The sequence below is a fragment of the Mauremys reevesii genome, linkage group 13, assembly GCF_016161935.1.
Source record: "Mauremys reevesii isolate NIE-2019 linkage group 13, ASM1616193v1, whole genome shotgun sequence".
NCBI lineage: Eukaryota > Metazoa > Chordata > Testudines > Geoemydidae > Mauremys > Mauremys reevesii.
Genome location: NC_052635.1, coordinates 29,858,226 through 29,871,312, shown reverse-complemented (window position 1 = coordinate 29,871,312; position 13,087 = coordinate 29,858,226). Strand labels below are relative to the sequence as shown.

The window sequence follows — 13,087 nt, the reverse complement described above, 5'->3', positions numbered from 1 at the left end:
GATCTCACAAGGCAATCAAAAGGGATTTGAGATCCTGTCGCCTTGAGTGAGGCTGTCAGCAACAGAGGAAAGCACAATAAACCCCCGGAGAGGTGTGATTTATTTAAAGACTGGGGAGGCTGATGCCACTAGGCAGAGGAGAGATTTGGCAGCCAAGGGGCACCACTAGTAATAGGACAATACCTCCCAATGGTAGTTTGTTTTGGCGAGTGGTGGTGGTAGGGCAGGCAGGGTGGAAGCCAGTTCTTGCTCACCCTAGAGGCCGGTTAGGAAGAGGCCTGGCCCCAACACTAGGGCAAACTAAAGCTGATCCTGACGATGGTTCTTTCACCCTAGAAAGCACCTAACCTCACGCTCTGCCAGACATCTTAGATGTGCCGAGGAGCCAGAGAAACCACCAACAATCCCTCTCCACAGCGTCAGCAGCAAAGGGCTGTTTCACAGCTTACAGAGTGGAACTGTGAAGTGGTGCGAGCACAGAACTGGGAGCCAGGGACTCCTGAGTCAGATGCCAGCTCTCTCTGTGGCCCTGGGCACATCACTTAACCTCTGTGTGTTTCCTTTGAGGAGACTGTGGTGACTTTAGTGATTGTCCTAAGGGGAAACGCCACTTGCATTCTACCAGTCGGCCCTTTGCATGCTCGCTGCTCACCTCCCTTTGCTGTTCCCCTCCGGGACCTTCCCAGAGCACAGACTGCCTCTAACTCCATACCACCAACCCTGCCAACCTAGCAGTGGGGAGAGCAGGCCAGATGCAGGACCCAGCTCTAGGAAGAGAGCGGGACTAACTCAGTAAGCCCCAGGATTTCCCAAATGCCTCATTCTGCTGCCCAACTCCCACAGCGCAGGCTGCCCGGGTGAATGCAGTTCCCTTGGCACCTAACCCCCCACACTGCAGGGCTTCACAATCTTCCCAGTGGACCCTTTTGCAGGGTTAGCAGATGTTTGTTACCCACTTCCATGGGAGACCCTCTGCATGGACCATGCCTGTCAACCTATCCGAGGTGCATTCACTGCCCCCGCCCCTGCCCCTAGATACACATCACATCCAGTGCTCAAGGGGTGGGCAGGATGCTGGGGACTGAGACCTGGGGGCACCATTATTTCACAGAGCAGGGGAGAACCACCACATGACTCCAGTCACAGGTATGCTCCTTAGAGCAGGTCAGTTTCCTTTCACTGCCTCCTTGAAGGGAGGGACTGGAGCCTCTCTCGCAAGACACCTTTGGCCAGCGCTCTGGGCAGCGCTGCAGGGAACCAGACCCAACCCTCCCCAGTCCCGGGGCAGAGGGTTAGGGAGATACGAAGGGAGGCTGCTTGAATGGGGCAAGTTGGAGGATCCCACTAGCTGCCCATCACCACCTAGTGCTGCATGGGCTGCTACATGGCCCCCAAACCCCCTGGCTGGCAGCAACCCCAGGAGGCAGGGACGGCACCTTGTGGTGCTCTTGATAAATCCCCTGGGTCTAGCTCAGGGGCTCTTTGCTGGCACAGGAGGCACAGCCCAGCCCTCCTCGGCCAGACAGCCGCCCCACCAGGCTTTGGGAAGGGGAAGGATCCCTGAGGAACCACATGCAAACACCAGGCAACAGACGTGACCAGCCGGGGGTTAAACATGGAAGAAAGAGGAGAAGCAAGAAGGAGAAGAGCAGTTTTGAGGCAAGAACGTTACCGGTGGGGCTCCCCTGAGCAGCGAGGGTCGAAGCCCCTCCAAGGGAGACGCCAGCCCACGCAGCAGGTGTCCCCAGCCCAGCGAGAGGCTGGCACACTTACGTGTTGTTGACAATTTGGAGGCGCTCCCCTTTCTTGAAGGAAAGGTCTGTTTCCGTCCGTGACTCGTAGTCGTAGAGGGCCACAAAGGTGGTGACTCCGCCTGAAACAGACCCAAACTCATCCTGTTAGCCACCCTCCCGCTCCAGGAAGCATTTGCCCCTCCATGGCAATTAGCCATGAACCGTGCCTGGCACAGCCTCTGCTTTCCTCATGGCATTTGCAAGTCTGGATTCTCCACTGCAGCTTTCCTCGCACCTGGCAAAAATGGCACCCACCTGCCATACGGCCCCCCGCAGCCTAAGGCTCAGGGTTCTTCCTCATCGAGCGCTTGGCTCCCTTCTAATACCCTCCCTCCTCCAGAACCTCCAGACGCCCCTCCCCCTCTGGCAGGTCAGAGCTGATGTCATACTGACCAGCTAAAGCCCCCGAGCGCTGCGGGGACATGACTGTGTCGGACGTATTGAAGCCTCCGAAGAGCTTTGGCTCAGCTGCCATGCTCCCAAAGGAGCGGTTGGGGGTCCGATGGGCGTCGGGGACAGGCGTCTTGCTGGGCGTTTGAGAGGAAGGGTAGCCACCATGGTGGGCGTTCTCGGCAGATTCCAGGCTGCGTCTCCTCTGGCTGGGGTCTTTGGGTTTGCTCTTGCTGCTCCCCATGGTCCAAAACTGGAGGAGAAGACAATGGGGTTAAGCTGATGCCTGTGGTCTGGGTGACACGAACGTCTGCCCACTAGGGTCTGGACTGAAGCCTCCAGACCCCTTGAGTGCTGGCCAATCAACCACTGCTCAGCTGGCAAACCTCCCATCATTACTGCCTGGGGATGGGCTCTATTTCATTATATTCAGGCACAGCCTCCCACTTCCCTGTATTAGCTAGTGAAACAGACCCAATGCACTTGGTAAGCGATATTCTACCAAAGAGAGGCACACTCAATAGCATTACAGTAGAATGAATAATGCAGAGCACGCGCCTTTCACGAGTAACCAAACTAGACAGAGACTAGCCACAAAGATCTGGTCCAGAGTCTAGGAGTGTTCAGACCCCTCTGTAATACATGGGGATCATTCTCCACCCAACACTGCCAAGCAGCCATCTCTAGGTGGGATGATGCATCAGCAAACGTAGAAGAATGCTACAGAAGATCTAATTTCACACTGCAGCAGGCACTTCAGCTATGCTGAACGTACTTACCAGAGTTCAAATTTGGCCCGGGCAATAACAGGACTAGGTACTCCAGGAACTCTATGGGAAATTTAAGGCCTACAAGCAATCAGGACTTCAGGTAGAGGAGCCGAAAACCATCTGCCCTACCTTAGCTAAAGGAAAAAACAAGTCCTGGGCTCCAACATTAGACAGCTCTGAACTCCGCTGCTCCCCTCAGACCACCCCCACTCAATAGGTGAAGCATTCAGACACCAATTCCCTGGTGGGCCCAGCGCATCCCCTCATACCCACGCCCTGCAGAGGGCCTGGGGGTCTCAGCATGTTTGTGCATTACTCTGTGGGAAAACTGGACAGCGGGAGCAGATTCAGAATGGTCGGCTGATGGCCAAAGGTTCACCATTTCCTTTGGGGGCAGGTAGGATAGCCAGCACCCATTGCTCATAGGGCATCAGACAGGCACTTGTCTGCAGATCAGCCAAGGCTGGGGAGGTGGGTCTCTAAAATCCTACAGCCATTTGAGATGTGCTACCACCATTGACTTCCAAAACAAGCCTTTTCCATAATCCTCCTTTGACTTTCCCCTCCCCTAAAGCTCGCCTGAACAGCAGCGAAGGGTCCTGCCTGTCCCATAGCTTGCAGAATTATCCTAGTTTCAGAGAGGCAGCCCAGCATTCTGAAAACAGGGCTCACAAGACCACAGAGGCATCACTAGCACTTCATCGGACGACAATCATCCCATATCGCAAAGCAGCATTGTGTCCGACAAGAACATTACATGGGACACAGCAGAGGGTGGTAATCGCATCCAGCAGGAGACTGTTACATACAAATGCTCCATTCTATGTCCCTATTAGGGGACAGGCAGGAGCAGGGGGGCTGGAACAATTTGTATAGTACAGGTGCTGAGAGCCATTGAACCAGACTGTAAACTCTGCATATGATGAAAACCACTTTAAGACAAGGGGTGTGGCAGCACCCTCAATGCTTTTTGTTCCAGCACCTATGGGCAGGAGAAGATGAGTCAGATCAACTTACACAAATAATAACCACATCAGAAGTTCAGACACAACTGCTGGATCATCACTGGAAAGATGGGATTTTAAAAATTCCTAAAGATTGTGGGAGAGACCCTACTACCCATAAGTAGCCCACAGGACGCAACAGTTGAGCATTAACACACATAGTGCATGCAGATGTGGTCACCCCATCTCAAAAAAGATATACTGGAATTGGACAAGGTTCAGAAAAGGGCAACAAAAATGATTAGGGTATGGAACAGCTGCCATATGAGGGGAGAATAATAAGACTGACTTTTCAGCTTGGAAAAGAAACAACTAAGGGGGGATATGATTGAGGTCTATAAAATCATGATTGGTGTGGAGAAAGTAAATAAGGAAGAATTTAATCCTTCTCATAGCACAAGAACCTGGGGTCACCAAATGAAATTAATAGGCAGCAGGTTTAAAACAAACAAAAGGAAGTATTTTTTTCACACAATGCACAGTCAACCTGTGGAACTCCTTGCCAGAGGATGTTGTGAAGACCAAGAAAACATGGTCTAGGACAGTGGTTCTCAAAGCCATCCCTCGGCCTGCAACGCTTCCCGCAGCCCCCACTGGCCTGTAGCCGTGATCAGCCAAACCTGTGGATGCAGCAGGTAAACAAACCGGCCCGGTCTGCCAGGGGCTTTCCCTGAACAAGCGGCAGACTGGATTCGAGAACCACTGATTTAGGAGACTGCTGTTGCTCATGCTCTGGAATACTTGGTTATAACAATCAGACAGGGAAAGACAGAAACATTCCCTCCTCTTGCCCCAAGTTCAGCCTTTTGTTTTTCCTACCTTTGTCTCAGGTGATTCAGGTCTCCCGCCATTTGTTCCCATTACTAGATTCTGCCCTGCTAAATTCCATCTATGTGCGAAGGGAGGAGAAGACACGCACAATGCAGGACAGGGCCTAACCGCACTGCTTGTTTTCCATCATTACATGGGCAGTCACAAGTACCCAAGTCGGCTCAGAATTTCCCCTGGAAACAACACTTCCCCAAACGGAAAAAGACTAAGTCTCGTAACATGGTCTGTGTGTAAGCGCAAGGATTTTTCCTAATCATTCTGAGTCACTTTCTTTTGGCCTGGTGAGCGAGGATCTGAAAGACAGACATAACGGGCCTAACTTAACCGCGCTGTAATGCATTGCAGTGTCCCTTTTCAGAGTCCCACAAGAGCCTAGTGGCAGAGTATTTCACTGGGACTTCCCCAGATCAGTGTGCAGTGGTAGGAGAAGATAGAAAGACAATGGGCCAAATTCTTCCTCTGCTGAAATCACTTACACTAGCAGTGAACTTGGCCTAGAGAGAATGACTTCTGGGGAAGACAAGGGGCAAAGGAAGTAGGAAGTAGGACTGACACTTTACTGCTCACACAGCAATCGGGTCCCACAGGAGCTCGTGTGTACATCACCACCACAACTCATTGACATAGACTTCAGAAAAGGACCAGGCTTTTCACATGAGTAAGACCCGCCCCTGCAGTTGCACTAGCTAGAATACAATTGAACAGGACCCATCACCCTCTTGCTTCAGGAGCCAACCCCTCACCTGGTATCAGAGAACTGGTGTATTGGCGAGGGGGAGGGGGGGGATGTAGGCCTTCATCTAAAGCACCCAGAAATGGCCACTCATGGCTAGACCCATGGTTACTTGTCACCTCTGGAGATACTTTCTGATCTGCTTAGGCCCCAACAGGCAGCACAAGTTTTGATGCCCTTGTTTCAGACTCCTGGGGATGTTTCTTTCCCCGGCCCCGCCTCCATTCACAAGTGGGGCGTGCTACGGCAGCCCTACTCTCAAGAGAGTCCTTGTCTATCTGCAGGGACTTCATTGGGAGAGATGAGTCCTGAACTTCCCCTTCCCCCACCCACTTCGAACCACTGCCCCATGTCATGAGTCCTGGTGGTAGAGAGCTGCCATGCCGGACTGGCATACCTTGCAGCATCCGTCGGGAAGTTACCTATGAGAGCAAGAAGCTAGTGGTAGCCCACTACCCGCTGTGGAAGCATATCAGGCGTCTCCAAGTCAGGGACTATCCAAGTAGCCTCTAGAGGGAGGGCTCCACCCCCAATACCTTTCACAAGTGCACAGTTTGTGCCTTGGCTTAGAAGTGCTGGAAACCCCCATCCCTCCACGGGTTTACCCTCTTGAAAAAGGGATCCTTCAGACTCCTGCTGAATCACAGTGTGCACTGCTTTGAGGAGGCCTAATTTGGCCTCTCGCTTACACAAGCTTCTAGGCTTTGGCTGCAGAGAGAGAACGCACAGACCAAAAAGGAAATGCTGTAGGGCACTGCCCTTCGTTATACTGCTCCACTGGAGAGAGGGAAACAACGGCACATACAGGGCCACTGGCCAGGAGGCACAGAAGAAAAGTCAGTCAGACACCAGGCTCAGAGTGGGACAGAATTCAGGGGTGGGGAGGCGGAGAGGTGAGCAGCTCAGACCTATCCTGGGGCAGTTCTTCTTCCTTTACTTATGCTACATACTCCCCAAGCTCTCCTCTGCCCTGTGTTCTATCCCATCCCCTCCTCCACCAGCTCAGCACCGCTTACACTGGCTACCCCGACTAATCCAACAGCAGGTCCTCTCTTGGAGCCCAGCCTTCACTGGCCACCCAGACTAGAAGGAAGGGCAACAGAGAGGAGGATTGAATGGCAAGTTCACTCAGGTCAGGTGTTCTTTTTATAATGCCCGATTTGTAAGTCCTACATGAGGGGCAGGCAGCTAGCCCCTCCCATCCCCCACTCCCCTCCTCCCAGGAAACCTCCACCTGTTACACTCTGTAGGATCACAGCATAGATAGGGAAGGGCCATCGGATCAAAGAGAGGATGTACCAGCAGCAGTTGATACAGTGAGCCTCAACGTTCCTCATATACCCACTGGCTTCTTAGCAGGCCCAATGCCCACCCCAAGGTAGTGTCCCAACATCACTCTTCCCTCCTGGAGATGCTGCCAAAAACATTTCTCTTCCTCCCCTCCCTGTGCAAAATAGAAGTCATGTCGAATCATCGAATCAACCTTCGGGGAAAGAGCTGTGCCTCTGAAACGGTGAGAGGCAATGCCTACCCTCCAGCTAACGGTGGTCCATCAAGAATTGGCTGTGGGCAATAAGTTGCCACATTGGCAGAAAACTGACTGCCAACAGCTGGCAGCAGCCATGCTTCCATTCTCAGGCAAGGACAGGGTTAAAATTCCAACCTCTGCCTGCAATCCAGGAGGATGCAGCAGCAGTGTTGTGAAAGCAGCTGTACAAGGAGATCTCCAACCACCCCCTCCTGAAAAAACCAGGAGGATCAATGCCTATTCACTAGTCTAGCAAAGGAATTTGTATTGCTAAAGAGTGGCACAGGGGAGGCCTGGGGGAAAGGAGTTATTAATGACCTGTCCGGGAATGCTCTGTGTACAAAGGTCTCGGGGGTGACTGTGAGAGGTCAGACACACTCTGCCAGGAGGAGGGGAGAAAGAATGAGCCACGAAAGAAAAGGGAGTAAAGACAGGCTGCGGGGAGGAAGGAGAGAATACAGCTAGTTGAATCCACTGCCCAGTTAGCCTCCAGGAGGCTGACTCCTTCACTCCCTCCCACAGCTAGTTCCATCTCTTCTAGCCTTGTTAAATGACTTACTGGGCTTAAAGGAAGCTACCAAGCTGCCACGCTTGTAATATCAGCCCCAGCAGGAAACAGATATTGGATGCTTCCCTGGGGAGCCTTTAGTCCTAGCCACAACAAGATCAGAACGGTGCCAGCTTCAGTGTGGTTGCAGCTGAACATGGCTGCTTTCACCTCATGAGAGAGGCCTTTTGCCTTGTGACACGGCACGTTACAGGCAGAGCTTGGGAGACAAACGTTGGCACAGCACCACGCTCTCTGCACTGGTTTCTAGTACAGGTTTCCAGGCTCCCACTACACCACCAAGGAGACCTGCTTGGATAACTGGAAGCTGCAAAAAATGGGTCCAAGCTTCAGGTGCAAGAAGGAAGCTGCCTAAATCATCATCCCCAAAGCCGTTACTACATCCTGCCTGTATTGTGGCAGCACCTTGGAGCCCCAGTCCTGGAGCAGCAGCCCGTTGCACTCGGCACTCGGCACACACACACGATGGTCCCTGCCCCAGAGAATTTACAGCCTGAGTCATACGTGTTCCAAACCACGTGCAGAGCCGTACAATAAGGAAACAGAAAAGCAGATTGTGGGGTGGGAGAGGGAACAAAGTACTGTCACTTTTCGGGAGAGGGACTGGAATCTGTTGGCTTGTACATTTCCTGCCTCCCATGCCCGTCCTCCCGCCCCCCCCCAAACAAAAACCCTCTTGCTTTTCACATCATTTCCCCCAGTTTAAAAATAAAACAAAAACAAAAACAGCAGCATTAGATTGTTACAGGGAAAAACATATTTGTAGTTCCAGTTCACATCTGGTTTGTCAGCGATTAGGATCTCACAGAATCTTTAATTTGAAATCCCCCGTCCCCTCTCCACACAAAGATGAAGTGCAAAAGCGGCCAGCATTCCCAAACACTTGCTCCTGGCTGATTAGACCTGGTATAGTAAGGCAGGCTTTTCTGCAGCTGGATAAGCACAGAAGGCAAGTTCAGGTATGCAGTAGCTCTCTGATGGTTTCAGCTCAAGGGAAGAAATCACAACAGATGAGTTTGAGGCCATTGGTGGGATGAGTTTAAGGCCTCAGCTGTGTGTCCAACAGGCCAGTTAGAACTAAAAGCATCATGCCCAGTTCAGCACAGCCAGTGGGGTCTGCTCTGGAGGCACCAGCTGATATGGAGACAAATCAAACCAATAGCTGCACTTTTCTCCACAAAGCTCCCACACCTGGCAGGACCGGGTAATGTGCGTCATTCCCATGCACTGTACCTGAGCTGGGACGAAGTCCACCCAGCTAAAGGTGCCTATTGCTTAGGGATCTAAGTGCCGCGAAGCAGAAGATTTCGGTTTCACTTTGTGATCTGTTGAATAGTCACTGGCAGAAAACTCACACCCTCTTCTCCCCTCTGCCCGAAAAGGAAAAAGGTCTTACCGCGATGTGTCCAGCTACAGCCTTTCTACAGGGGCAGTGTGGCCGTATGTGAAGTCACCTCAGCTCTTCAGGAATCTGAGACACAAATGAAGTGAAAGGTTAGCACAGAGCTCTGCATGCCCCATAGGCAGTGCCGCTGCCTGGGCACCTTCCCAGCACAGATAGCCCCATGCTTGCAGCATTCAGTACTTCAGCTTGAAATCCGTTTCACACCTCCTCCCTCTACCCGCGCCCTCCCAGAAAATGGGAGTTTCCCCATCAGCCTCCCCATCGGGGCAAGAAGAGCTCATGGGAAGGGCTAATTAAAGCCAGTGAGGCTGTGATCTCCACCCTCCTCACCTTCCCCAAGAACTTTCTAGCTTGGTGGAGCTCTGAAGTCCACAACAGCCAGCCAACAGCTGCCTCTCTGATCGGTCATGTGTAAAGAGGGGACGATTCTCTGCTCCACTTCATCAAATCAACAGGGTAAGGAAGGGGAGGTTGTCAGTGGCAGCCCAGGGCTATCCAACCGAGCTTGTGCCTGAATGGGTGTCTGCGTCGTCACCAGTATGAGAAACTGCTCCCTGCGTGAGCCAGCGCAGTACCCAGAGCTGCTGTGTCTCTTCAGAGGAATTGTGGGTTTCATCTCAGAGGGTTTAGACACTGATCCGACCCTACCCCCCAACTAGCCTGCACAGATCAGCCTGAGCAGCCCTGTGCACGGATGTAGGTTTCCTACTGGGCTGGCTGGGCGAGGACATCATAGTGCTTGTGAGAGATGCCGCAAGTCCTGCCCCCAGAGAGAGCACAGGGACAGCACAGGTAGCGGCAGAGCAGACAGGCCCAATATGCCATCCAAAACATCCCAAAATCCCTAGGTGAACTGGAGGCTCAGGTCTTAACTGGTTTCTACCACCTAGGTTCCATTTCTTGAGCATGCTCAGGCTCTCGGACCCCTTTCAGCTGAATTTCTTCTAGTCTGAAAGCAAATCCTTTCAGAAGTGTCACCAGTACTCTCACTGACATGACGTGGGTCCAATCACATCATTTCCACAAAGGTCACTCACTCCTTGGAGTAGTTATTAGTTGGAGTTCCGCCTTCAGAGAGTTATTCCTCTAACCTTCACCCCCAACAGGGGCACAAGGAGTTTAAAAAAAAAATCCACTAAGTCACTCAGTTTGTACTTCTATAGCAGCTTTCAGAGGCTCCCAAAGCACCAGACGCACATCTTCAATCCACTGGGGGGGTGGGGAAAAAGATATACCGAGAACATTTATGCTACCCTGAAATGCAGCCACTTCTGGGATGAACGCCGCAGCTATAACAATGCTCAACAATTTAAGGCTTCGTGGAGGTACAACACCACTACCTATTTGAATATTCAGGGGAAACTCAGAGTATAATGACTGAATTTGGGGTTTAACTAGGGCACCTCGAGCAACATCCTTACTCTTACAGTGCTGTGGGATCATTTATCACGAGAAATGGCCAGGCCCATGATTTCACATTTCATCCAAATGACAAAACCTGTATAAAAAAAAATCTAGTGTAGACAAAGCCACGAAGTGCCATTGATGTTAGCAACGGTGGGTGAACTAGAATAGATCAGTCACTGGCATATTTACCACAGTATCATCTAACTTGGCTCAGAGCTGGGCTCAATACCAGTGGCTGCCTGCACCTTTCACCTGAGAACTCCCACCAGCAGAGCGGCACAGGTCAAAGGTTTTAGAAAGAATCAGTGTAGACAAGGACCAAATGAGAGTACACACTGCTTCTGAGCATCTAAGATTGCCTTTGAGATCTTCCATCAAAGACCTGACCCAGCCCCTGCTTAGCTTGAAAATTAACAGGATCCCAAGACAAGGCGGTATGGCAAAGGCTAAAGCTGTTGGGGGCGGTGGGGGGGAGAGGAAGGGGGTGGTTTTGTTTTTTTAATATTCTGTTGCACTGGGGTGGATATGAACAATGGATTTTATTGCCAGGATCTATGCAGACCCAGCCAACCAAACATCTCCTCTCAGTCCCACTGGGGTATTTTGGCTGGCAGTTTCTGAGTACGTTGCTTAACATGCAGCAGACGCGCTACAGTACAGTTTGGTATCCCTCCCTTCTCCCTGCTAATAAGTTTTGCCACTATTTTTAGTGAGGTTGATTAGAAGAACAAGCAGCATTTGATTGACAGCTCTCTAAGACAGAACGGTTTGTAATTTGTACTTGACTAATATTTGCTAGAAATAATTGCACAGCAGGATGCATGAATTTCAAGTTACAGTCTCAACTCAGGATTGCAGTACATACAAATAAGATTCCCTTTCCACATCCATACTCCACGGCATTTGACAGGTCTACGGAGGCTGCATCCCTTGGCTCTGTCTGATTCTGTTAGAGCCACAGTGAAGTTCTGAAAAGGGAATCTTCCTACTAGCACTTTTTTGGCTGATGCTCAGTACTGTATTTGAGTTTCACTGTATTTAGCAAGATGGGTGACTAGTCTGAATCACATTAAAAAAACACAACCTCATGGCTTGAGCTGATCAGCATGTCTGATCAGATGAGATGCTACCAGTGAATGAGGGGATATTAAAAAAATTCCACCAAGACACAGAAGAAAAGGCATCCATGGGAAAAGAGATGGATTACAGGTCTGGTCGGGAAGATAGGCAAGGTAACAATTCAGGCACTGGACTAGGACTGTAAAGATTTGGAGTGAAGTTCTAGCCTCACTGAAGTCAGTTGGGCCAGGAGGTCTATTCCCATCTCTGCCACCGACCTGCTGTGTGACCTCTGGCAAGTTACTTCCCCTCAGTTTCATACCCCCCTACCCTATGTCTCTTGGCTGGATTGTTAGCTCTTTGGGGCAGGGGCTGCCCCTCACCAAGTCCATACAGTGCCTCTAGGTGCTCCTGTGGTACACAATATTACTAAGGGTGGGAGGATGGCAAAGGAAGGAAAGTAGTTACAGGAAGGAATATTGAAAACCCTAGACAAGCTGTACAATGCCTCCTGCCCCCAGCACTGCTGAAGCCTCTAGATGAGCACGTAAACATGGCCTACCCTAGCTTCCCGGGGTCTCTCTCTGTTTGGTGTCGGCCACAGTGGGAAGCGTTTGGGAAGTTTGTCTAGCATAGACCAGGCTAATTGTGTTCTGGAAGCGGACACCTTTAGGGCTCTAACTCCTGGGTTAGGGGGCTCACCCCAGGGCAGATGGCAACACCTTTTCAGAATTTCCCCTCTTGCTAACATTGCACTGTCCACTCTTTACAGGGCAGGTTGCAGGTGTAGAAACAATTTATTGCACCATCCTGTCTGGGGATTTTGAGAAATTATGGACTCTTCTTTAAGCTCAGCAGAAGCCAGTGTACAGAATATTGCTGCCTGCATCTATGGTGCCAAGTGACAAAAGCCCAAAGCACTGGAAAGTCCCCCCCACCCTTTAAAAAAAAACAGAAGGGGAAACAGAGGCAGTGAAATGACTTGCCCAAGGTCACACACTATATCAGTGGCAGATTTAGGTTCAGATCAGCACTTGAGGACCTTGAATTCCAGCCCAGCACCTCTCCACCAGACCATGCCACAGATGCAAGTTGGTCTATGCTGAACCTGAAAGACCTCCATTCTAATTAGGGATGGTTGACAGGCAGAGCAGTACTAACAAGTAACACATGCACGTCCCTAGCATCTTCCACCCAAGGATCTTAAGCACTTCAAACTAACGGATTAGTCACCACCACCAGGTTTAAGCACAATCCCCATTTCACACAGAAATCTACTGAGCCACAGAAGGGTTAAGAGACTTGCCCAAGATCACAGTAAAGCAGTGATGCGGCCAGGATTAGAACAGGCAGTTGCCCAACTTGAGTCTTGTGCTCTAACCAGACACACAACCATGCTGCCACCCTGCCTGGCATTAAGTCATCAGATCCTGCTCTGCCCATCTTTACTCTGCCAAATAGTGGCAGCTTGCAATCCCCTATTCAAGAGGCTTGAACGGCCAGCTCCCATAGACACTGTCGGAGGGGCAGGAGGGAAGCGAGATACCAAGTAGTGAAGGAGTTTGTGATCCATGAGATCTGCCCTTTTCTTGGAGCTTT

General features: G+C 51.1%; 1 protein-coding gene across 2 annotated transcripts in view; it reads right to left on the bottom strand.

Annotated features, from left to right (window-relative positions):
* The window catches only part of SRC (SRC proto-oncogene, non-receptor tyrosine kinase), a 67,917-nt gene that overhangs the window by 23,448 nt on the left and 31,382 nt on the right, over window positions 1-13,087 (bottom strand). For both annotated transcript variants that reach the window (XM_039498197.1, XM_039498198.1), the window contains exons 2-4: window positions 9,014-9,088; window positions 2,187-2,436; window positions 1,774-1,873 (exon numbers count right to left, since the gene is read on the bottom strand). In XM_039498197.1, the coding sequence (XP_039354131.1) occupies window positions 1,774-1,873; window positions 2,187-2,427 (341 nt within the window). In that variant the 5' untranslated portion in view covers window positions 2,428-2,436; window positions 9,014-9,088. The remainder of the gene's footprint in view (window positions 1-1,773; window positions 1,874-2,186; window positions 2,437-9,013; window positions 9,089-13,087) is intronic.